General features: G+C 42.2%; 1 protein-coding gene across 1 annotated transcript in view; it reads left to right on the plus strand.

Annotated features, from left to right (window-relative positions):
• The first annotated feature begins 924 nt into the window (after window positions 1–924).
• Window positions 925–27,316, plus strand: part of KIAA1217 (KIAA1217 ortholog) — a 547,404-nt gene continuing 521,012 nt past the window's right edge. The window contains exon 1 of the mRNA XM_075211953.1: window positions 925–1,647. Coding sequence (XP_075068054.1) covers window positions 1,575–1,647 — 73 coding nt within the window. The 5' untranslated portion in view covers window positions 925–1,574. The remainder of the gene's footprint in view (window positions 1,648–27,316) is intronic.

Genomic DNA, 27,316 nt, shown 5'->3' on the forward strand with positions numbered 1-27,316 from the left:
AATACCCACTTGGTGATTGAATTGTTAGTCTTTTTTTTAGAATGGCTATTTGCATGTAAGTAGTCTATCACAGGATGTTTGCCCACGAAAAAAAAATGTTAACTTGGGACTAGGATAATATTTCCCAGGGAAAATTATTCAAAACTTGGGTCTGTCTCTGAAAATCAAGGACAGCTGGCAATTAATGTACAATGTTATACAATTGGTTCTGCAACGCCAATCCACCAAGCGTCAGCTGCTGTACATGTATTCCAATATAAGACTTGCTTCTATGGTGATTCTCATTTCTCTAGTTAATAAATACCGTTTTGTCCTTCCGTGCTGTCACAACTTTTTAAGTCAGAAAAGTAAAAAGTGACATTCTTATAGTGTCCGACCATCTGGCGTTTAGTGCAGCATCCTTGTACCATCAAACCCTCTGCCACCCTGTGACTGCCACTCTAGGAATCGGTGGGCAAAGGGATGACGTAATGACTGCAGTCGTATATAGCGGAGGGCAGAACAGTGTTCTTCTGGCAGGGGGGCTGTAAGCCCTGATCGCCCATCAATCACTCAGTGCTAGCACGGTCCAGCTGTCTGCTATAAAAGCGGATCTCCAGGAGCCCAACACGCCCCTCTCCGCTCCAGCATACCTACAGCAGGACCGCTCCCCCCCCCTCTCTCCAACCAGGTGAATTCAAAGTCGTTGCATGGCAGAGAGGAGGGAGAGTCGCTGTCGTTACTGCAGTCCTGTCATGCACAGAGAATTGCAACTCCAACAGAAAGAGCCCGCAGAGCTGGAGCAGAAGCACCGAGCATCCCTGCTGGGAGACAAAGGCGTTCCCCCGGCTAGATAGAGAGGGGGTGCCCGGTCACTGAACTCATCCCTATCTAGCTGTCCGAGAGAGCACACCTACCAAGGACTCACCTCAGTCTGCATAGAGCACATGCAGCAGGGACTGGCCTTAGTCTGCAAGAACCCACGAACCAGGGACTGACCTCTAGGAGAGCTGTCTACAAGGACTGGCCTCAGGGTGCAGGGATCTCACCCACCAGAGACAGGGTCTTCCTCCTGCAAGGAGTGCACTCAACAGAAATTGACCTCACTCAAAGTGGGAACTCGTTTTATAGGGGCTGACTTCAGTCTGCATGGAATCCAACCTACCAGGGACTGGTTTCAGCTTGTAAAGAATACACCTAATAGATACAAACTTCATTCCCAGGTAACCCACCCACCAGGGACAGACCTAAGTTTGCAGAAAACTCTACAGACAGGGACTATTCCTAACCTGCAAGGTGCTCTCTAGCAAGGATTAATTTTAGGCTGCAAGGACCTCACCAACAAGGGCATACCTCAGTCAGCCTGCAGCACAAGACTAAACTTGAGTAAGTTTGCAAGGAACTCAAGAAGAAGTGTCTGACCTCAGGCTTACCTACCACCACAGCTGAGCTCAGTCTGTATAGATTGCAAATACTTGGTACTTGTCTCAGTTTCTGCACACACTAGAGAGATACATTACCCTGATATAAGACAGTCTCATACTGCAGGGAGAGCATCTCCACTAGGGAACTGAGATTTGGGGATACACCCTGGGATGGCAACACACAGAGTCCAATTCTTCAATGTGTCCCCTGGACTTCAGAGAACAAGCAGCCTCAAACTGACCAGTAAGTGTACTGTCTAAACTAGCACAAACCCTAAAACTTTTTTATTGGAGCTTAAGTCTCTGTGTCCTTATTTTTTGCTTAATTTTAAACATTATCTTATAATTGATTAGTTACGTTTTTGCTGTTTTCGGTGGATCTGGGTAGATTCTTAGTGGATGCTATTTTGTTTTGCATAACATTGTGAATGACAGCAGACATAGCATCTCATCTATACAGTTCTATTGCCTTGCTCGAAATGGTACTCAGCTCTAAGTGTGTGTCCTTTGGATTTTCAATTATTAAGTCTACTGTGTGTCTATTGAAGATTACCTTGTCTTTTAATCCCCCTGGTGCCTGTGCTTTCCAGATTGTGGCTGGAGTGTCCATTGCTTATCTAGATATTACAGCTCCAATTTCCTTAACAACTTCTAGATTTGAGATTGAAGTGAGAAGTCAATTTAATCTTCATGCCAATCGGCCAGAGTTTCAATATGGTATTGTTCTAAAAATGTTCTAAAATTTGGCAGACTACTGCTCTATAAAGTGCATCATTGTTCTTAGTGAAGGTTGAGTAAATCCATCAGTTGTGACATTTCATAGAGTTTATTCCATATGTTTGTGTTTGTTTCCAAGGATAATATCAAATACTATCTTTATTTAATCTCAATATTTAAATGTCTATAAATAGATCTAAGCTTTATAGAAACGTGTATTAAATACCATTTAAACACATGTATGTACTTTTATCTCTTACGTAAATTATTTTATATTCAAAGTTCATGCATACATTTTATATTACAGGAGTCTGATAATAATGTGCAGTTGTCTACATGTGTCTCTCTTGTTTTGCTGTATCTGGAGTCATTTTAGTTAGTAAGTAAAGACAGTGATATCAACAGGTTATTAGATGTGATGATCATACTTATAGAAGAGAAGGTGATTCATAACAACAAAACATTACATATATAAACCTGAATTATGTCTAATGAAAATATTGTGTTTTAGATATATGCTGCATAGTTTTATATACAGATGTAGGGTCTTTATAAGGAGACCTGTTATCTAGAAATTCAAAAACAGTAGGATTAAAAGTACATTCTGCTATTCAATAATGTCATGCACACACAGTGTTGAACTGGGCCACTGGAATACCCGGGTGGGCACTGATGACAATGGGCCCCCGACGCCAACCGAGAGGAGCCGTAATTAAGGACGTGAAGGACGCAAGGCCGAGGTGCGCCACCCTCCTGACCCCCTTCAAATGATCAACTCCCGCCAGCACTTGTCACCAGCTCCGCCATGTATCCCAGTAGGGCCTGTCGCCTTCAGTTCACAGAATGCTGTTCAGCCAATCAGCTCACTGTATTCTCCTTGAGTTCCCATAGTAACCTGGCCTATAAGGTAGCAGTCAGAATCTCCTTATTCCATTTCAGATACAACTGGAGATGCTGCAGGAGTTCACAGTAACTATGGCACCTAGCCTGCAAACCGATCCCAGACCCGAGTGATGTCCTACTACATACGGCGGCACTGCAGATATACTTGCAGCTTCTCCACAGCCGGCTCATACCCACCAAGTCACTGAAGGGGCAAACTGTTCCCCCCCCCCCCCCCCCTACAAAAACTAGGCACTGGCGGCCTGTGGCTCACCAGCTGTTGTGGAACTACAAGTCACAGTGTGCCCTGTGGAAGCTGGCAGGGCATACTGCGACTTGTACTTCCACAACGGGTACCGAGCCACAGTACCTTTTTAGTCTGACTTCTGAGGCTCCCAATAACACTCAAAGTTTGATCTTCTTGACCGGCTCATGTAATAATAAACTATATCCCTTGGTTTACTGAGGATTTTAAAAGTATTCTTTCTATAGTTAATTGTGCATACATTCATATTTCTGTATATCTGTATACACTGTATATTTTGCTACATAAAAATTCTGGGGTAGACTTAAATAATGTGGAATCCAGGCAAGGTCACGGCCCTGTTACTTACACACCCCCTTCAGCGGCCGTCCGCGCCCTTTCAGCTGTGCGCCTCTGCTTAGCACCGGCTCACACACTGTTTCATGGGTCCCTACCATTGCATTCTCCCAGTGGGCCCTTCATGCCCCAGTCCAACACCGTGCACACAGGCAGGATCACCAATCAATTCTTCCGGCAGAGCACGGATAAGCAATTTAATTAGGAAAGGAATGAAAGGGGCAATGTAGAGAAGGCTAGACATACTTGTTTAATTATAATTTAGAATGTAACTAACTACAGAAAAATCCATTATGTGTAACACTCTAGGGAATCATATTTACAATGCGGTGGTTCCGTAGAACCGCTGATTCTTGGCTCTTTTTTTTTTTTTTTTTCAAACGGCAATTTTATTAAAGACAAAACCCAATGGGTTTTGTCTTTAATAAAAATGCTGTTTTAAAAAATGACTTCAAAGCGCTGGGAATCGGCGGTTCTACGCATAGTAAATATACCACTAAGCAGTAGATAGGTGTTGCTCATAGCAACCAATCAGATTCTACCTATCATTTATCTAGTACATTCTAGAACACAACAGAATCTGATTGTTTGTTATGGGGAACACTTCAGCTTCACATTTTAGAAGGTTTGATAAATCTACCTCTAAATCCCCAATGTTACTCATAATAAATCACATACCTATCTCTACATTTTCACTAGAATACATAGAAGAAACGCAGGTTTGATGTAGCTTATGTGTACATATCCAATATTTACATTGATGGAGTTTAGCCAATTCTGGGTGTGTCTCTCGGACTCCCGGGAGAGTATGACAGCCTCCCGCATCTGCTCATCTAGTGATGTGGGCAGAATTAGATCCAAAATGCTGCGTTTCTCAGGGAATCGTGTCATTACATCATGGGGGCGGGACCAAAATGACGTGATTTTCTGAGCCCCACCCCCAACTCCCCCCAGTGGTTCCCAGACACCGACTGCTAGAAGTTGGCAAGTATGGTTTTAAGGTCTGTCAAGGTCACTAACTAAAAACACAACATAATCAGCCAAAGCAACAGAGATATCCAACAAATCAAATGACAATACCCTCATCAGCAGGAGTAGCCCTACACCATCTGTGATGTTAAATACATAACTGCAATCATTTAGTAGGTAAATGGTGTTTTGACTTTCTGGCCTCTCATATTTTTATCCCGGCTGCACCACAAGAGATCGATTACCATCAGGACTAAAGGAATGGAGGAGAACACAGAGATTGGCACTTGAGATTTCAGCCTGACAGCTCCTGCTTGTTTGTAATTGTGTTTGGCTGGGGAGATGAATACTGCCCTCTCACTCTCTACATAACGTTCACTGTGCACTGGCTGTCATCACATCTGAACATTGAACTGCAAAACATCATTATTCATGTTCTATCACATAATAATGATTTAATTATTGAACACAGCAGAGATTTACACTCCTTTTTATGTTTAATGCAGCACAGGACTCGTCGGGCGAAATAATATCAGTATTATTAAAAAAGCGCATTTGAATTTTAAAGTGCTGTCTTGCAATCAAAATAATGACAGGAGAAGAAATGCCACATTTTGTTGTCCTTTCTCTTTCCTTCTCTTAATGGTTTAAAAATAACGACAGTATGAAAGTGCAGGATGCAATGTTATTTACTCAGCCTGCTCTAGAAGGAAAATATAATTGGGCCCTTCTGGACAGTAAATCATCAGATGGATTTATTAGTGAGGAATCATATCTGTCATATTAGGCTGCACTGTTCAGTAATCGCTATTGTGATTGAGACCTGGAATAAGAAAATTGTTCAAGAAAATATAGCCCAGAATCATAACAATAAAGATCATTTAATAAGCTGAAAAGTGTGGGCCTGCAGGGCAAATCATGTTTTAGCGTGCAACCATTTTTGTGCAAAGGTGCATGGATTTGTGCGTGAAGAAGGCAATGTATACAGAGGGTGCACAAGTTTGCACCTGCTGATAGCTTGCTGGAACGTGGCCGATGCGGATGATGTCAATGAGAGTCAAGGAGCAGAGAACAGCGTTTCATGTTTAGTGTGTCCGCAGAGCCTTTCTCCCTGCAAAAGACTAGATTTTACCTATGCGTATAGGGGGTGAAGATTGGGGCTTGGCCTATACTTTCAATGGGGCAGCACAGTGGCCTAGTGGTTAGCACTTCTGCCTCACAACATTGGGGTCATGAGTTCAATTCCCAACCATGGCCTTATCTGTGAGGAGTTTGTATGTTCTTTGTGTGGGTTTCCTCCGGGTACTTCGATTTCCTTCCACACTCCAAAAACATACTGGTAGGTTAATTAGCTGCTATCTAAATTGACCCTAGTCTCTCCCTGTCTGTCTCCCTCTCTATCTTTCTGTGTGTGTGTCTATATTAGGGAATTTAGACTGTAAGTTCAAATGGGGCAGGGACTGATGTGAATGAGTTCTCTGTACAGCGCTGCAGAATTAGTGGCGCTATCTAAATTGATGATGATGATGATGAATGGGGCACAACTTGCACCTTTCAGATACAATTTATAAAGGAAAGCACAGCCAATTAAGTAAAATATACGATGGTGACATATAATAGTCGTGATGTCCTCTCATAAATGAGGATTAATCAGGCAGTATTTTAGAAGAGAAAAAAAGAAGAGTAATAATAGCTAAACTTTGAAGTTATGTCTTTATGGTTTCCATCATGTCCATCTCCAGTGTCATAGGCAAACCGAGGGGGGTTTCCTAGTGCCTGGAAACCCCCCTCCAAGCCTGGGGCACTGTATAATTGAGGTGGCTGGACCCTGTACCTGCTTCACACAGCTCTGCTTGAAAAGGGAGAGCTGCGTGCACCTAACAGTAGTGCACGCAGCATTGTCCATGTATATTATGGCGATAGGGTTGTAGAGCAGCCAAGCAATGTCTAAAATTATAGCCACGCCCCCATGCATGCTGGTTATGCCCATTGGCGTTGTGGTGTGGAAATCCACCTCTACAAATCCTGCGTTTGCCCCTGAGTGTGTACCTCAAGTTCACACACAGATTATTTACGGGGAAGTTCCCATAAGGGAAAGCTTGTTATGCTTCCACCCAGCCAACAGGCGCATTTGCGCAAAATTAACGGTAATGGCGGGCCACATTTTTGCGGGCCATAAATCACCGATATTGGTCTTAAAAATCCTCCTCGTCCAACAATCTTCATGTCAGCTATTTAACACTGGAAGCTTGATAGCAGAGCCAGTGCTGGGTTCCCCAGCGCCTCCCTGTCCAGGGTCTGCACATGCTCGGTGATGCCCCTTCGTGGCTCTGCTATGAAGAGACGTTTCTGTGCATAAGCCCCTCCCCCAATCCCTTGCGCTTGCTCTGATGCCCTCGCTCTTGGAAGGTGGAGCGGCAGCCACAGAATATTTTTTCTGGTGCAGACTGGGTGACAGGGTGCCCAGGCTTTCCTTGTACCATCAACCCTGCTTAGGAATGCACTTGGCACCATGAATTAAAGAAGTATATTAATATATACTTCTCCATCTTGTTTTGTTTACTGGACATGGTGCTCGATTAACTGGTGTTAAGACTGTATTTCCTGGCCTTTGAATTGCTTTTGCTAGCCATGGGGCTATAGTAACTGCCCATGGACTTGCGTCAGCTGAACACAGGACCGTAGTAGTGGTCGCGGTGATATGTAAACTAAGGTAACGTTGTAATGGTGGGCAGCCTAGAAATGGTATTTCTTGAGATCTATAGAATGTAAGAATGTCCCATGTTATTCTCAACAGGGAGCTCCAAAAGAATATTAAAACATCTAAGGAGCCTATTAGTTTGAGGAATGTATTATAAACGGTTCATTGTGGACATGCAGCCAATCAATGCTCTAGGATGAAATAATCGAGTGGAAATATTCCCATCTTCATGCTAATGAGTAGAAATGCAAAGTATGAAGCCAGAAATTCTATTTACTCCAATGCACCTGATTCAGTTTACTGATCACATTGAGTTTCGCCCCTTGCACTTGATACTAGTGGTCCATCCTGTCCAGCTTTCGTTCCAGGACATCAATTTACAATTGTGTGGAGCAGCAGGCGGCTGCACATGACAAGAGTTTGAGAGTAACTGACAGCGGCTTCACAATGAAAAGGGTTTAAATAAGAGGGTTGACAAGTGGTCGGCCTTGGTTTTGCACTGATGTGCTTGGATAGTCCACCCAGCACACATCAAGGTGGATTTCACCTCTCTTGTTAGACACATCTGCAAACTGTGTGTGAGGAGAAGTGAGAAAATGCCTAGACGCGCACTAGGCAAAAGTACAAATCATCTAACAAAATGGCTGCCAGACACAGGCACATTCTGCTGCAGACACAGGTTTGATTTGTTCATGGGGTTGCAGGACTGTTTTTATTACTGGTATTATGTGGTATTTTTGTGTGTCTGAAACTTATTATTAAATGCAAATGCAAAATAAAGGTTCAAAATTGGTCATATTAAAAGTATAGAATGACACCCAGAACCGTCACCTCTTTGCAAGTCCTTTTTCTGACTGGAAATGTCTGTGCGCCCATCCGCGTGAGAGCCCCTAAAAATATGCCTTGTCCACCCCTCTATCTCATTTCAGTGATTTTATTCCATAAGATGAAATATAATTTTTGCCTTAGTCCACAAAACTGTATTGGTGCGCCTACTCTGTACTTTGTAAGTTATCTTGAGTCACAAACTTTTTGGCAAAAATATTGGCACGCGGCAGGGCGTAAACTGGTTTTACGCAGCACAGAGGACATTTTGCGCTTTAGATAGACCATCAATGGGTTTGTAAAAATAAAATGGAACACTTGGTGTGATCATTCCTTGTGTCTATTTTGACACTTAGGACAGTGATGAATACACAATATAAAAGGTGGTAACACGGTGTCAATAGAGACATCAATTACTGTCACAGTTTCTTCAGTGAAAGATGATAGCGCTCCCTGTCCCAGCAATAATGGTACAGAAACCTTCGCTTATTTTTGCTTTTGAGGTGCAAGCAAAAGTGAACAAATATTTTAACCAGGCACATCCTGCAGAGGATCCTCAGACAAGGTTTATACGTGACCGCTCTCTTAATTGAATCTGACCCTAAATTATAAAATTTGAACTTTTATTTTTACCTCAGGATTGTGACAATATTAATATGACACAGCAATATTGTTCTTAGCCATCCTTGCCTACTTTCGCGAAGTGCTTTCCGGGAGAGGGATGTGACTGGAGGGCGGGGCGCGGCCAATCGCGTCACTTTGGTCCTGCCCCCACAACGGAAATGCTGTTTGGGGGCAGGGCCAAAATGACGCGATTCATCGCGAATCGCGTCATTTTGGGAAGGCAGTAGCGGGCTGCGGGAGACTTGCCAGCTCTCCCGGGAGTCCGTGAGACGGACCCGAATTTCGGGAGTCTCCCATACATTCCAGGAGAGTTAGCAAGTATGTTCTTAGCTTTCTTTTAAAAATTTACCAGCACCTAGTAAAAGATCTTACCAAGGTGCCGCCCCCCCCCCCCCCCCCCCCCCCTCCCCTACAGCCAAATCCCTGTAGGCTAATCCAAGCAGCTTTAATCTCAAGAGTTTTGACGTCTAAAGTTTCAAGGAGTAAATAATAAAAATACTCCATTTTCAAGGACGATAATGCTTTGTGGCTTCCATTTAGAATGGGACACAACTCCCCCCCCCCCCCCCCACCACACACACACGTATTACCCTTCCCCCACACCAAAGTGCTCCTTCCCAAACCTTTAGCTAGCAGCATTTAAATAATCTCATTCCACAAAATGAAATCTGTTTCTTGCACATGGGTGCATGTCTGACCATATTCACGTACCTATCACACACTCAGGAAGGACCCCCCAGATCCACCAGCCCCTCCTGTCAGTAGATGCAAAGTCTCACAGATCATCATCATTTATTTGTAAGGCAAAACAAATTCCACAGTGTTTTACAGTCATCATGAGCACATACGTGACACATTAAGCATAATAACAACTGGTACAAATAACACAGAACAAATATGGATTCCGTATGTATAAGATGAACGCAGCAGAACAATGCTCACTTAAATAATACTGCAGCATAAAACATAACAGGCACAAACGGGGCAGACGTGAGAGCTTACAATCTAGAAATTGCAAATCCATGGCCATAGTTTACCCATCCAATCATTCCTTACCTTCCATTTCACCTTACGGATGGTCTCTCCCTACTTTTTCTTCTTCACCTTTGAATTTATTAGTACAGCGTAGCACTGATTGTATAGCACAGTCTGTATAATTCCGCATTAAGTAGATTAAATGTAGAACTTCAGTGGGACCCTCTCTTCCACCATTACCTGCTTTCTGCTCCTGGTTTAATACATTGACACCTTGCTAAGTAGACAGTGTGAGATTCAGAGCTCCATGTGTATGTGTAGGAGCCGCGGCCAATGCATCCATCTGCCGTATACAATACACCCCAGTCTTAGGCTGGGTACACTCTCCAGAACATTTCTCCTGATGCGATATTGTTAATGATTTTACCAATGACTGATCGCCCCGATCAGCATGCTGATTCATGTGTACACACTATTGATATTTTACACGATTTACCATCAGATCTGTGCTCTTCATCTGTCATAACCATCGACTGAAAAGATTGTCATTCTGTAAAATCTATGGAGATCTGGTCCGGAGTGCTTACACACTTCAGAATTGGAACAACATCGTCCAGCATTTATAGATATTTTTAGTCCGTTTATAAAATCAAATGAAACCATATGATGTGCTTTGGTACACTAAAACATGATCAAGGGAGCGTACATACTAATGCAATATCGAGCTGAACGGTTGTTTATCGTGTGATTGGCCCAAACCTGTAGGGCCTGAGTTATTAAGGAGAGCAAAGCATAAAAAGGAGTAACTTTGCACCTGGCCAAAACCATGTTGCATTGGAGGGGGGAGGTAAATTTAAAATGTGGGGACAGATTTATAGTTTGGGTAGGGCATGTCCTAGATAGCTTTATTTTTACACTGAAATTTAAAGACTATCGAGTACTTGTGAGCTAGATGAAAAAACAGCCAATATTTAACTTATGTGCAAAATAATAAACTGATTTGCACCCCTTGCACTGTAACATGGTTTGTCCCAGAGAACACTTACTCCTTTTTTTTGCCTTACTCTCCTTAATGACTCTGACCCATAGTGTGTACCCAGCCTTAGCTGTATAAATAGGTACAACCGGTCAAATCTGCTGCGTCTGACTGCACTTTTCTCAGCACACTGTCGTCATCATCATCATCTATTTATATATCGCCACTGATTCCGCAGCGCTGTTCAAATCAGTCCCTGCCCCATTGGAACTTAGGGGGGTATACAATTGTTAGCGAGATCCCCGGAAAAACGAGCGCTCGAAAAATATTACCATTAATATGCGCGTAAATACCGTTAATACGGTAGTTTACTCGCTGAATTTCCTGAGCTGCGAGATGAAATTCAGCGAGTAATTACCGTATTAACGCTAATATTTTTCGAGCGCTCGTTTTCCGGGGATCTCGCTAACAATTGAATACGCCCCAAACAGTCTAAATTCTCTAACATACACACAGACAGAGAGAGAGATTGGGGTCTATTTTGATAGCAGTCAATTAACCTACTAGTATGTTTTTGAAGTATGGGAGGAAACCGGAGCACCCGGAGGAAACTCACACAAACACGGGGAAAACATACAAACTCCACACAGATAAGGCCATGGTCGGGAATTGAACTCATGACCCCAGCATGTGAGGCAGAAGTGCTAACCACTAAGCCACCGTGCTGCTGTCATAAAGTCTGATTATAATAATAGTAATAATAATAGTATTGATAATAGTAATAAATCATAATGAAGTGTGGCTTAAAACATATGAAACACAAAAAATCTGACTTAAAAAAAAAGATGCTAAAATAAAATAAGTTTCAAAGTGGCTGTGTACAAATTGCTTTATTTGTAATTTGGTGCATTTCTTTTTAAGCCTAAAGGGTTTTCCCCAAGAAAATCTTTGTTTCAATCTTTTGCTGCCACCTTTCAGATCCTCATTTACTGTAACAAATGGGAATGTTACTTGTTCTGTCACTCTCTCTATCTCAGCCGGAACATTTGTGACCCCTTTGCTACCTGCTGATGAGTCATTTCTCTTGAGACCAAACTGTGTAGAACATAGAAGGGATAAAAAGCATATAATAAAACAATACTTTAACTGTTTTCCTGCCAAGCCCTCAAAGCATAATAAACTGTCAACAGTGTATTGCAGAAGTTTTCTTTTTCTTGTACTGTCTGTTTTATTTTCTAAACTACTTTATTTTCTGTGTTCTTGGAATAAAAGTTTCCATGAAGCAATTTTGACTTCTAACGGTTGCATGATAAGAGAGCTGCTATTTATCTTTTATGGTAACTATTCAAAGTTGACTTTAGAATCAGTATTTAGCATAAAGTCGTTATGCTTCTATTGGGGTCGTGTTTAAAATGTAATCCTAGTTTTGGCTGTAGGGTGTATTAAAGTGCAAATTTAACAGTCCATTAAACCTAAAATACCAGTTGACTTAAATAAAAGCTGTGAATAACATTCAATAATATATACAGGGCCCCATTTACAAAGCACCTTGCTTTTGCATGGGTGCGTCTGAAGGGTGCGCCCAGCACACATTATGGTGCTTGGCTGTATCTGATTTTGGGAGACTCTTCTGCAAGCTAGAAGCGCGCCTATGTGTGCAGAGAGGCAGAAAAAACATCAGACGTGCACTGTGCCTACTACCACTTTAGAACAACTCGTTTCATTAAGTAAAAGTTTTATGTATTTATTTTTTTGCTAAATTACTTTCAGTTTAGCCTCATTTTTGACTTGGATTAATCATGAGAGAGAAGATTGGGACTGTATTTTATTACGTGTCACTTTTCTGCGTGTGAAACTTTTTACTACATTGCTTTGAGTGCATCTGGAAATGTTATTCACCAAAGTGTAACAAGCAAGACCATAGTCCATTTGTAGAGTGAAAATGGCAATGCATCTTTCTACGTAGTAAGGAATGTATAGCTCCCAACTGTCCCAATTTCAGTGGGACAGTCCTGATGTTAGGACTCTGTCCCGCTGTCCCCGGGACATGTTTTCCTCACAGGTGAAAATGTTGGGTCAAGGGAGGTATGTAATGGGCAGCCTATCGCTTTACAGTCATCTGTGGGCGTGGTAATGACACCCTGGCAGTGTGAACATGCCCTCATTGTGTCATGGTCACGCCCCCTGTCCCGCTGGTTAGGACAGACATGTTGGGAGTTATGGGAATCCCTAAGCAGACCCTCTTCAGCTCTTTAAATTGTTTTCATAATCACAAACTGCAAAACTAGGTGTACTCTGTACTTTGCAAGGAACGCCGACACTCCCAACATTTATTGTGCAGTTATAAAGCAAACTTAATCAGTTGTCTAATAACATCAGTTTTTTTTCTCCATAGAATGTTGTGGCAACAGGTATCAATGAATAATGAAAAATCAGTATTTGGTTGGTTGGTCCACCTTTGGCATAAAGAACCATATTACCATCACCGGTCATCGAGGTTTGCTGTTTATGAAGTCTCAGGGCTTCAAAAAGCATTTGGCCCTAACGTTGACACAGAAGACAGTCACATTGGACGATTGATGATTTCCTAAATGTCTTTCCATCTCGTCCCACAGTTTCCGAATGGGACTCCAGGGGTTGGTAGGGGCATTTTAGCACATTGCCCGTTGAAGGGTGATCATCTTCAAACTATTTCCTCACCAAATATGCCTTGTGCTTAAGATGTTTTACATAAAAACAAGTTGTCTTCCCAATTTTTTCACGTTTATCAAATTTCTCTTCAAAATAGCCTTTTAAACTTCTTTTGTCATTATTCCCATAATTCTAGGTTACCAGTATCTTTTGCTACCATGCAGCCCAGGGCCATAACCAGTATCCAACTGTGGGTTTGAAAAAAAATGGAGATGTTGCCTATAGCAGCCAATCAGATTCTAGCTGTCATTTTGTAGAATGTACTAAATAAATGATAACTAGAATCTGATTGGTTGCTATAGGCAACATCTCCACTTTTTCAAACCCGCAGTTTAGTAAATATACCCCATGGTCTTGTTTCAGAGCCTCTCCATTCTTTCTCAGCACCTTCTTGTGGTCATCACTGCTAAGTAAGTTAAGTACCGTATTTTTCGCTCCATAAGACGCACTTTTTCCCCCAAAAAAAGTGGGGGAAAAAGTGTGTGGAGTGAATACTGCAAGCCAGCAAGAAAGGAGAGCGGGTAAACTTACGGGTCCAGCGGGCTGAAGAGAAAACGGTGGCAGCGTGGAGAAGCGGGTCCAGCGGGCTGAAGAGAAGACACCAGTGCCGGTGGACTGCGCGGTCCTGCGGATCCTCCTGAACTGTCCGTCCCCCCCGCCTATCTGTGAGGACCTAGGTATCACATGGGACGGCACCAGTCATGTGGTGCACGCCCCATGTGATACCTAGGTCCTCACAGATAGGCGGAGAAGTACTGATCTTGCGCGGAGGGAGTAAGGTAAGTCATGGGAGGCTGGAGTCCTGGAAGCTATAGTGTATGTGTTTCCCGGTGGCTATAGTGTATGTGTTTCCCGGTGGCTATAGTGTCTGTGTTTCCCGGTGGCTATAGTGTCTGTGTTTCCCGGTGGCTATAGTGTCTGTGTTTCCCGGTGGCTATAGTGTCTGTGTTTCCCGGTGGCTATAGTGTCTGTGTTTCCCGGTGGCTATAGTGTCTGTGCTGGAGGCTATAGTGTGTACTTTTTTTTTCCTGTTTTCCTCCTCTAAAAACTAGGTGCGTCTTATAGTCAGGTGCGTCTTATGGAGCGAAAAATACGGTATTTTTTTTTTATCACTAAACAAAAGTGAATGTGAAATATCCACTGGTTTGAAAATATGGGTCTTCGAAAACTTCAGTCTTGTTTTGCCTTTATCTGAGGGTTGTACACTTGCGACAGCCTGCGTCTCAGTACGAGGGAAAGGGTGGAACACAATTATGTAGTGTGACCGTGACTACTTTAGATACTATGGGCGTCTATCCGTCAAAACTACCCAAGTCGAATCAAGACGCAGGCGGAACACAGGTCAAAAAAGACTGAAAAAGTGTGGCTGGAATTAGGTGGCACAAGTAGTTAGCTAGCTGTGAGAACTGGTCGCAGCTTGGTAGATTATTACGAGTGGGACGCAACTGGGGTTGCATGCCACTCGTAATACCCTACCAAGCTGCGGCACACTCCCACTCCTGCTCTTTCATATAAGTCTTAGAAGCACATTGCGTCTGACTCTAAATGAGGCCCTGACTTGTGAAGACCTTTGTCCAAGAAAGTGCTGTGTCTTGGGGGTATATTTACTAAACTGCGGGTTTTAAAAAGTGGAGATGTTGCCTATAGCAACCAATCAGATTCTAGTTATCATTTATTTAGTACATTCTACAAAATGACAGCTTGAATCTGATTGGTTGCTATAGGCAACATCTCCACTTTTTCAAACCCGCAGTTTAGTAAATATACCTCTTGGTCATAGTTCTCTTGTAATCCAGCAGCCAGTTTGTTTGTGCTGAGAAAATATTTTCTTCTTCATATCTAGACACTGCAGATTTGACTCTTAAACAACTTGCTTCCACCTGGTTGATTTTCAATTTGTTCGGTCTCTGTGAAATGTTTTACTATATTCCCAACAGCGGATTTAGGAATTTTAGTGATCTCGCCTTCTGATTTTCCTACCTTGGAAGGTTAATCACCATTTGCCTCTCACTCAAAGATTTTGTCATCTTGCTGACTATCAATAGCACAGAAAAAGCTAAATAGCTGGTGTAAATTACATATGCAAATTGGTTCAGGTGATTGAACTTATTAATTTATTTGCATTTTTTAAATAAATGCAGAGTTTTTATTTAACACCATTTACCAGAATATTTGTTTTGTGCAACCAGTTTTCTTCCGAATTGAAGTAAAAAGATTAAATGTAAGATATAGAGTTTTGTGTCAACAAAATAAGTTGAGTAAAATATTATAAATATTTATTATTATTGTATACCCAATTACTCCTATATCTTGGGGTGACAGTGGCACAGAAGCACCCTCTTCAGTGTTCTCTATTGACACCAACCCCCCCCCCCCCCCTCCCAAAAAAAAGTAGCTTATATAATGCAACTTCTATATGGGTACTGTAGAAGTAAGCACACATGTTTATAAAATTAATTATCTTAGAGTCAAAGTAAATATCATGGAAATAGTAAAAAATGTGTAATGAAAATGTGTGTGTGTGTGTATGTGTATATATATATATATATATATATATATATATATATATATATATATATATATATATATATATATATATATATATATATATATATATATATATATATATCTCTTCTAAACAAATATAATTAAATGTATTACTGCTACTTTATTATAAGCTTGTAACGCATTGCAGTATTCTCCCCAGAAAATTTTGCCAGCCGGATGGCATTAAGACGTTGCTGGGTGGGAGCAGTGTGATACTTTGCAATAATATTGAAAATTGTTGGAGGTTATTGCCCACACCTGCCAGGACTGGTCAGACTGGTGGTCAGTGGTCTAACACACACTGCTGGCTGTAGTGCTCACATAGTGCTCGTTAAAAGAGGAGAAACAATGGTTTATTCTATTATATAGGACTCTGTTGAGCTTTAAGAGCTGGGTGGCAAATAAACAGCCGGGTGGAGAACCCAGGAAATAGGTGCTGGGGAGAACACTGCATTGTAGTGATTGCTATCTGTTCATCCATGTAATGAATTCATTTTGCCAGATTGGCCTTGTATGCAAAACCGCTTTCCATAGCTTTGTGGACGCAACTTAAGAGACACTGCAGATAGTAATAGTTGCACCCTATGAAGACAGCACTGACAGTATACATGAATGTTCAGCGTGAATGTTGGATGGAACATGGATGCGTGGCAATAGGATATGCTACTCAGCCCTGGTATTTTAGGGTTCAGTGACCCATATTTGCGTTTACTAAGTGCAGGGAAAGTAATCATGTCTCCAAGCCCAGGAAATAGGCTAACTATAATTGACCAAGAATTTTGAGTAAACACAGATACTCTGATTCTTGATGTCATAATGTATAGAGTGGTCCATGGGTTACAGGGGAGTGTCCAGGAAACAAATTCAAGTACAGTTAGTGGTCATTGGTGCTTAAGCTCCACTCCACATTTGACATTAATATTAGAGATGGTCACTGACCCCCGTGTTTTGGTTTTGGATTCGGTTTTGGATCTGGATTACCGTCGTGTTTTGGTTTTGGTTTTGGTTTTGCAAAACCTCCATTGCGTGTTTTGGTTTTGGTTTTGGTTTTGTTTGGTTTTGTTTTGCTATTTTTTGGGAAAATCCATGTTTTTGGGCCTAAATTAACCCAATTTAGTGCTCCAACTGTTTTAGAGACAAGTAATCTAATTGTTGAGGTAATAAATCATCCCAAAAAACAGTTTAATTCTTCGTTGGTAGGCCTATTCTACACACAAAACAGATTGTCTTCCTCTCCATCTATGCATATTGGCAATGCAGCCATCGTCTTTGAATGTATATTACACCCTACACTTATAGTTAAATATGTAAAGAAATGGAAAAAGCCAGTTTGGTTTCTGTCTCTCAAGGCCCCCCTCCACTTGTATAAAATACCAAAAAATTCAGCCATTATAGACTGTACAATATTAATTGACATGGAGAAAGCCAGTTTGGTTTCTGTCTCTCAAGGCCCCCCTCCACTTGTATAAAATACCCAAAAATTCAGCCATTATAGACTGTACAATATTAATTGACATGGAGAAAGCCAGTTTGGTTTCTGTCTCTCTAGGCCCCCCTCCACTTGTATAAAATACTAAAAAATTCAGCCATTATAGACTGTACAATATTAATTGACATGGAGAAAGCCAGTTTGGTTTCTGTCTCTCTAGGCCCCCCTCCACTTGTATAAAATACTAAAAAATTCAGCCATTATAGACTGTACAATATTAATTGACATGGAGAAAGCCAGTTTGGTTTCTGTCTCTCTAGGCCCCCCTCCACTTGTATAAAATACTAAAAAATTCAGCCATTATAGACTGTACAATATTATGAAAAATGGACAAAGCCAGTTTAGGGTCACTCTGTCTATGACACCCTACCCTTAAGGATAAATTGCCCTAACAGCAGCCTTTCAAGATGGTATGTGATATGGAAATGCCACAAGTCCCTTTCCTCTTTGGGGGTAGATTGCACCCTACACTTACATAGAAAGTTTTAAAAAGATGTTATCGGCATCATCTTCAGCTTCATCCTCACCCTCATCAGTGTTATCGTCATCATCACAGACTATCAATTCATCGCCGCTTGAATCCGCCATTAGAGAACAGTCAGTGCTTGCATGTCTTGGATGGTGAAGGCCTTCCTCGTGGAAGATGTAGTTCATTTTTATAAACATCATTTTCTCCACATTTTTGGGAAGTAACCTTCTACGGCGATCACTGACTAAGTTCCCTGCTGTGCTGAACACTCGTTCAGAGTACACACTGGAGGGTGGGCAGCTTAGGTATTGCAAAGCAAGTTTGTACATGGGTTTCCAAATAGCTTGCTTTTCTTCCCAGTAAGGAAAGGGACTGTCTGACATTTCCATATCAACTACCTCTTGAAAGTAATCCTCCACCATCCTTTGCATGTTTATACTCATATTGGATGGACTTATGGGCAAAGTGACACTTTTTTTTGAAAAATCCTTCAAACCAGCCCAGATGTTAAATTGTTCTCGTCTGCCCCCTGTGTCTTCCCTGCTTCTTTTTTGGAAATTTAATTTTTTACGAGCAACAGCTTGAGAAAGTGAAGGAGGACACGTCGTCAAGCCGAGGCCCAGTTCAGCGGCCAACTTGCTGAGCAATAGCTCCTTGCAAAAGTTCACATCTCGCTCATTTACAAGTAAAGACTCAATGTAGGTTTTAAACCTTGGATCAAGCACAGTGGCCAAAACGTACTGATCCGAGTTCAAGATCTTAATAACTCGAGGATCATTGTGAAGCGAATTAAGTACTTGATCGACAAGGCCAACATACTTTGCTGAATTGCTTGCTTTCAGCTCCTCCTTCATTTTCTCAAGCTGCTTTTCCAATAGTCTAATTAAAGGAATGACTTGGCTCAAACTAGCAGAGTCTGCACTGACCTCACATGTCACAACTTCAAATGGTTTCAGCACCTTGCACAGCACTGAAAGGATTCCCCACTGTGCAAGAGTGAAATACATCCCCCCTCCTTTCCCAATGTCATGACTTGTGCAATATGCTTGGATGGCTTTGCGCTGTTCCTCCATCCTCTGAAGCATGTACAGGGTGGAATTCCACCGAGTTACCACCTCTTGCTTAAGTTGGTGGCAGGGCAAGTTAAACTGCTCTTGGAGCTGCTGTAATCTCCTACATGCTGTGGCTGAATGCCTGAAATGGCCTGAAATTTTACGGGCCACCGAAAGCATCTCCTGCACCTCACGGTTGTTTCGTAGGAAGCTCTGCACCACCAAGTTGATGGTGTGAGCAAAACAGGGAATATGTTGGAAATCACCCAGCTGTAATGCTCGCACTATATTGTTGGCGTTATCTGAAATGACATACCCTGGGGAGAGTCCGAGTGGTATAAGCCATGCATCAATCACATCTCTCAGTTTGCGTAACAAATTGTCAGCCGTATGCCTGTTAGTGAAGCCGGTGATACAAAGAGTGGCCTGCCTGTGACAAATGTTACGTAGTGGTGTACATGCTGCTGCTGTTCCTGCTGGTGAAGGTGAATGACCAACCCAGTGGGCTGTCACAGTCATATAGTCTTTGGTTTGGCCACTTCCACTTGTCCACATATCTGTGGTTAAGTGAACAGTGGGCAGAATGGCATTTTTCAGCGCAATCTCTACATTTTTACACACTTTTTGGTATAGTTGTGGAATAGCTTTACGGGAGAAATGGTGTCGCGATGGAATTCTGTAACGCGGACACAAAACCTCAATTAACTGTGAAAAACCAGCTGCGTTTATGGTGGAGATTGGACGCAGATCTAACACTAACATTGCAGCCATGGCGTCTGTGATTCGCTTGGCGACTGGGTGACTGCTGTCATATTTGCTTCCCCTCGCAAAGGATTGTTTCACAGTTAATTGCTGAAATGTAGGACTGCTCATTTTATTCACCTGCCTCTGGGATGACGATTCACCCCCAGCAGCAGCAACAGCAGCAGCAGGACTAACGCTTTCTTCAGAGGAATCAATAATAGTGCCGGAGTCATCCAGCCTTAAGTGGGATGCCGGGCTAACTCCGAGCGCTACTGAGGATATTGATGAGGATGGTGTGGTGGGTGTATTTTGTGGCCGTCGGTATGTCGGTGAGCGGAGGGTCTTAGCTGATGAGGGAGTGCTTGTATTCTTTTGGGAAGAACTTTCAGCTTTTCCCAACACTTTGCCATGAACTCTCGTTAAATGGCGTAACATAGACGAGGTTCCAAGATGGTTAAGGTCCCTCCCTCGACTGACTGTGGCTTCACATACACTACAAATGGCTATACAATTGTTGTCTGGATTTGGGTAGAAATAATTCCACACATAAGAAGTGGATTTTTTTGTTTTATGCCCAGGCATGACAATGGCCTTTTTCTTGTCACGTGCCAGAACTGCTGCCACTGGTGCAGGACTTACACAAACAACCTCATCCTCATCAACATCCTCATTAGCGCCCTCGTCGCCTACACAAATCTCCCCCTCATCCTCTTCTAATTCCAAAGTGGCATCCTCAATTTGGGTATCACCGGCTACACTCGGGCTATTAAGGCACACATCAGCAGAATGCTCACGATTAGACATCCCACTGTTGGATGGACTCTCCACAGGGATTGTTGTCATTTGTGAATCAGAGCAAATATTCTCCTGTAATGCCTCACTGGTATCTTGCAGCTCAGCTTTGACGCGTAACAGTAGTTGTGCACCAATTGTAGGCTGGGTAACTTTTTGGGATCTGCCACTAATAGCCAAAGGTGAAGGCCTCATTCTCTCTTTGCCACTGCGTGTGTAGAATGGCATGCTTGCAATTTTTTTTTTATCGTCACTTAACTTTTGCTCAGTTACACTTCGTTTTCGCTTCAATACAGTAAATTTTTTTTTGGTTTTTGTTTTTTGCACTAATTTGAAAACACTCTGTTGTTTGACATCGCCTTGGCCAGATGACGTACTGGGAACACTAACATCAGGACTGGTGACAGAACCTGGTTGCTCATTTAGATCATATGTGGACTGCTTTGAATCCATTGCGTAGATACTGCTGACAGATATGACTTTTGACAGCCAGAAATATTAATGCACAATTAGGGAGGACACCCCAAAAACACTGAGGAGTGCTTAAAATTATTGAGTAGATACTGCTGACAGATATGACTTTTGACAGCCAGAAATATTAATGCACAATTAGAGAGGACACCCCAAAAACACTGAGGAGTGCTAACATTTATTGAGTAGATACTGCTGACAGATATGACTTTTGACAGCCAGAAATATTAATGCACAATTAGGGAGGACACCCCAAAAACACAGAGGAGTGCTAAAATTTATTGAGTAGATACTGCTGACAGATATGACTTTTGACAGCCAGAAATATTAATGCACAATTAGAGAGGACACCCCAAAAACACTGAGGAGTGCTAACATTTATTGAGTAGATACTGCTGACAGATATGACTTTTGACAGCCAGAAATATTAATGCACAATTAGAGAGGACACCCCAAAAACACTGAGGAGTGCTAACATTTATTGAGTAGATACTGCTGACAGATATGACTTTTGACAGCCAGAAATATTAATGCACAATTAGGGAGGACACCCCAAAAACACAGAGGAGTGCTAAAATTTATTGAGTAGATACTGCTGACAGATATGACTTTTGACAGCCAGAAATATTAATGCACAATTAGAGAGGACACCCCAAAAACACTGAGGAGTGCTAACATTTATTGAGTAGATACTGCTGACAGATATGACTTTTGACAGCCAGAAATATTAATGCACAATTAGAGAGGACACCCCAAAAACACTGAGGAGTGCTAACATTTATTGAGTAGATACTGCTGACAGATATGACTTTTGACAGCCAGAAATATTAATGCACAATTAGGGAGGACACCCCAAAAACACAGAGGAGTGCTAAAATTTATTGAGTAGATACTGCTGACAGATATGACTTTTGACAGCCAGAAATATTAATGCACAATTAGAGAGGACACCCCAAAAACACTGAGGAGTGCTTAAAATTATTGAGTAGATACTGCTGACAGATATGACTTTTGACAGCCAGAAATATTAATGCACAATTAGAGAGGACACCCCAAAAACACTGAGGAGTGCTTAAAATTATTGAGTAGATACTGCTGACAGATATGACTTTTGACAGCCAGAAATATTAATGCACAATTAGAGAGGACACCCCAAAAACACTGAGGAGTGCTAACATTTATTGAGTAGATACTGCTGACAGATATGACTTTTGACAGCCAGAAATATTAATGCACAATTAGGGAGGACACCCCAAAAACACTGAGGAGTGCTTAAAATTATTGAGTAGATACTGCTGACAGATATGACTTTTGACAGCCAGAAATATTAATGCACAATTAGAGAGGACACCCCAAAAACACTGAGGAGTGCTTAAAATTATTGAGTAGATACTGCTGACAGATATGACTTTTGACAGCCAGAAATATTAATGCACAATTAGAGAGGACACCCCAAAAACACTGAGGAGTGCTAACATTTATTGAGTAGATACTGCTGACAGATATGACTTTTGACAGCCAGAAATATTAATGCACAATTAGGGAGGACACCCCAAAAACACAGAGGAGTGCTAAAATTTATTGAGTAGATACTGCTGACAGATATGACTTTTGACAGCCAGAAATATTAATGCACAATTAGAGAGGACACCCCAAAAACACTGAGGAGTGCTAACATTTATTGAGTAGATACTGCTGACAGATATGACTTTTGACAGCCAGAAATATTAATGCACAATTATGGGGGACAACCCAAAAGCGCTGGGGAGTGCCAAATATGAAGAAAAAATAATAAACCTCTATCCTCCTCTCTGCACTAGCGATTTTGGTTAGAGCAATTGCAAGAACAATATTGTATTCTTTCTCTGTCCCTGCTCTAATTAGCCTATGACTACACCCTGCTCTCTCCCTCTGTCAAATGGCGATGGATTGCTGTGGAGGCGTGTATTTATAAAGTTGAAGTATCGCGAGAACCGAGTCCCGAGATCCGACGACGTCACAATGACGTTCGGCCTCGATTTGGATTCGGAATTGGCGGGAGAGTACCGAGCTGCTCAGCTCGGTACTCGGATACCCAAAGTTCGGGTGGGTTCGGTTCTCGGAGAACCGGACCCGCCCATCTCTAATTAATATGCAATTACATGACTGTATTATATGCAGAGATAATGTGTTATAATGTGAATGACTGTGGGACAACCATCGTTAACAGAATCTCCAAAGTAACTTCTCAAAGTACTCAGCTCCAATGGGATTATATTGTACCTACAATTAGTGTTTGTGAACACTCCAGGCAGCGTTGAAGTAGATACCAAGCCAACGCTTGTCAGAAGTGTGTGTGTGTACAGGTTCATTCGCTTACATTGTGTTATAATGCACATTACAGTCTTTAAGAACATGCGTTGCTGGGTAATAACTCCCATGTGTACTAACTGTCATTGTTCTAATGCAGTTTATAAAATTAAAACATAACATTGGTTGTTATGGGTAAAACCATCTTTTTCTTCTCCAGATTATATTAATGTCCCCCATTGTTACAAGCCCTTGCACTCATTTTAGTTTGGGAACAACATATAAATGTTGTTGCTTCTGCTGAATTGTTTTAATGCAGCATTTACTCTTAGAATAATATATCATATTATTTCTTTCAAGCTGGACACAATCCAGAAACATTCTGTACAGTTTGTGAGTCAGTGCTGGAGAAAGCTTCCAGGATGTCAATAGAAGGTAGAACAGTGATTTTTCTGGTCTGCTAATATCCTACAGGGTTTTCTAGTAGAAGACTATTGAGTTATGGCTGGTACTTCTATGCTGTGTACTTGCCAAGGTTGCCAAACAGATGTGGTGCATATGGATGGAGATAGCTGTCTGGAAGCTACTGATGCTACAGGGCAGAAGCGGCTTATAGCTTCCTACACCTGTGGAAGGAACACTGATTTCTGTATCTATTGGAAAGCAAAAGGGAGAGAAGTGAGAGCTAATGCTTTGGTTTTCTATGGAATAGATTGGGTCAGTTTATATAACAGCAAATACATATCCGCAATAATTAATTTTTGGGATGTACTTGTCCCTTTCTACATATGATTAGTAATTGTATAGTCCAGAAAATATTTATATCTCTTAATTATGTCCTAAAAGTATTTCATAATGTTAAACCACATATAATCAAAGTCTATATAAAAATGATTTACTTGCCATTAAGACATACTCATTGCTAAAGGGTTTTCTTGTTCAGATTAGTTGAATATTTTGACCTTTATGTGCTTTCCTGTGGCTTTCACTAAGTACATTACTTTATCAACCTGGTTTCCTTCTGTGTTTTTCAGCCATATCTGAAAAGAGCAGAGAGGGGTTAGACTCTCTTCTAACCATGCAAGGTCTTCTCTGAGCAGGGCAGGGGCCTTGAGGAGTACTGTGAGAGCATGGGGATGTGGTGAGGGGGCCTCTGGGAATGCTGCAGGATCCTGGGGATGGAGTGAAGGGGCCTTGGGGAGTGCTGTCAGAGCCTGGAGATAGGGTGAGGGGGCCTCTGGGAATTCTGTAGGAGCCTGAGGATAGGGTGAGGTGTCCCCATGAAGTGCTGCAGGAGCCTTGGGATGGGGCGAGAGGTCCCCGGGGAATGCTTCAGGAGCCTGCGGATGTGGTGAGGGGGGCTCTGGGAATGCTGCAGGAGCCTGGAGATAGGGTGAGAGGGTCTCTGGAAGTGCTGCAGGAACCTGGAGATAGGGTGAGAGGGTCTCTGGAAGTGCTGCATGAGCCTTGGGATGGGGCGAGGGTGTATCGGGGAATGCTGTGGAAGCCTGGGGATGGAGTGAGAGGTCCCCGGGGAATGCTTCAGGAGCCTGGGGATAGGGTGAGGAGGCCTCGGGGAGTGCTGTGGGAGCCTGGGGTTGGAGTGAGAGGTCCCCGGGGAGTGCTGCATATGCCTGGGGATAGGGTGAGGGGACCTTGGAGAGGAGCCTAGGGATGGAGTGCGGCGCTGTGGAAACCTTGTGGCACCTAACAAATTGATGATGATGATAATAATAATGGAGTGAGGGGATCCATGGGAGTGCTGTGGGATCCAGGGGATGGAGTGAGGGGATCCAGGGGAGTGATGTGGGATCCAGGGGATGGAGTGAGGGGATCCAGGGCAGTGATGTGGGATCCAGGGGAGTGATGTGGGATCCAGGTGATGGACTGAGGGGATCCAGGGCAGTGATGTGGGATCCAGGGGATGGAGTGAGGGGATCCAGGGCAGTGATGTGGGATCCAGGGGATGGAGTGAGGGGATTCAGGGGAGTGCTGTTGGAGCCTGGAGAGGGAGTTTAGATATTGGAAATCAGGGAATCCTCCCGATGGCAGACACAGTTCTTCTGCTGCTACTACTCTGAAACAGGAAACATGCTGGAGTATAAGACCTGCGCCCCAAAGCCTTGTTTAGTCTAATGCAATTGTCTGTACTGCCTACTGCTTGTCCCAGCCCTTTATAGTGGGTGTGTTTTAAGTCAACTTTAAATTATAGTGTAAAACAAGGCTGCCCAGTACATGTAGACACAGGCAGGTTGTCCCCTTCCTGCAGTGGTTGCCTAGGTTTGCACCCTGTGGTGCTGATGCTGATTGGACGCATCTTCATTCAAAAAATAAGCTCTAAAATCTGCACATAAAAATAGCAGAGGTGGAGGTAACCCAAAATGCATCCTGCTCTGCGTGTGCGCCATGGGTTATATCAAGTGCACTTACACCCAGATACCCTTACACCCAACCAGATCTGAGTATGCATTCGCTATTAGGTTTACTTTAAATAAATAAAACTCCTCTATAATAAAGCAGATATTATATTCCTTCTTGCGTACTAATTAGAGTAGAAAAAAATATAAATGTATAAATTTGCCCATAAAATCATATAATATATACACAATCAGCTTCAGAGGTGAATTCACAACCAGCCAATCAGAAGTGGCGCTAGCTAGTGCTGGAGACTATCATCATACGTACACCCTTTTTTGTGAACATGTGCAGTATTTTACGCTAAACTAGCAGCGTCCACCCAACTCAGCATGAGCCCCTTTTTCTGGATTTCCTCTTAACTCCAAATGAAACCCATTATTATTATTATTTCCTGCATTAGTAGATTTATTACAGAGACTATATACCATACTTGCGCACTTTTCATACCTCCCCTCAGGGAATGTAGGCAAGTGTGCTATAAACGTGTTGAATGCACTGAGGTTGCGGAGAGCTGCATTGTTGCTGCAACAAAGTAAACATCTAACAGGAGGCTCAGCTACAGTAATGTATAGGAAGGGGAGGGAGTGCTAGAGCTCACACTAGTGTTTACAAACTGAATTGATACATTCCATTTGATATCGCCAGCTCACAAGTGGACAGTTTAGAAACAACTTTCAAAATCCACAAGAATGGAGTAGAAAAAGTAAGAACAATTTCATAGCAAATAATCGTATCGTCAGTTGGGGGATATGTTGTTGTTTTTTTAATGGGGAGTTTTCTTCATGTGAAAGATCATTGTGTAACATTCAGTAGTAGCTGTGGAATAGTTCTTTTAGATAATGTATTTGGGAAAAGAAGAAATATGGCAGAGAACCTTCGCTGGACTCCTCAGCTGCGCAGAAAGTCTACAATATGTAAATGTTACTAATAATAATATCCCCACATATTAAACCTCTGCTCATTTATTGGAAAATAAACAGTGGCTATAAGTGTGTGTTTTTTTTATTAAAAAGCATTTAGAATAAAACCACTGGGGTACATTTATCAAGCTGTGGGTTTAAAAAGGGGAAACGTTGCCTATAGCAACCAATCAGATTCTAGTTATCTTTTATTTATTACATTCTACATAATGGCAGCTGGAATCTGATTGGTTGCTATAGCAACATTTCCACTTTTCAAACCTGCAGCTTAATTATCCCATTGGCTTTCATAATTAGAAATACAGGTGATCTATAATGTGGAAAAAGAACACAATGTGTCGTGCTGTCACCTTGTGGAGTTTAGTATCAGAACACGGTCACAGCATTGTGTTATTAATTTACGTGTGCAGCCTGGTGATCCTGCAGAGTGATGTAATGTATGGCCTTGTCGCATGTTCTGTAAGACGAGAAATCCTCTTTCCTCTGTAGGGCAAAAGTCATTAGTGAAATGTTTCCAATTTTGGTTCTCAATCTCATTGGCGCTTAAACTGCTTAGAAAATGACTATTACAGATCTTTTAAGTTATTACTGAATTTATGAGCATTTCTAAAACTTCAAATGGTGTCTAGATTGCGGCTTCTCAGCTTTTGTACCTGTGTTATGAACTGCAGGGTGTGATAGGAGTTGTAACTCAGGGGCTGCATTGCTTAAAGCCACTTTCAGATTTCATACCCCACCCCCAAACAGTCCTGATTCTTTTT

This window comes from Mixophyes fleayi, chromosome 5, assembly GCF_038048845.1.
Source record: "Mixophyes fleayi isolate aMixFle1 chromosome 5, aMixFle1.hap1, whole genome shotgun sequence".
In the NCBI taxonomy this organism is placed as follows: Eukaryota; Metazoa; Chordata; class Amphibia; order Anura; family Limnodynastidae; genus Mixophyes; species Mixophyes fleayi.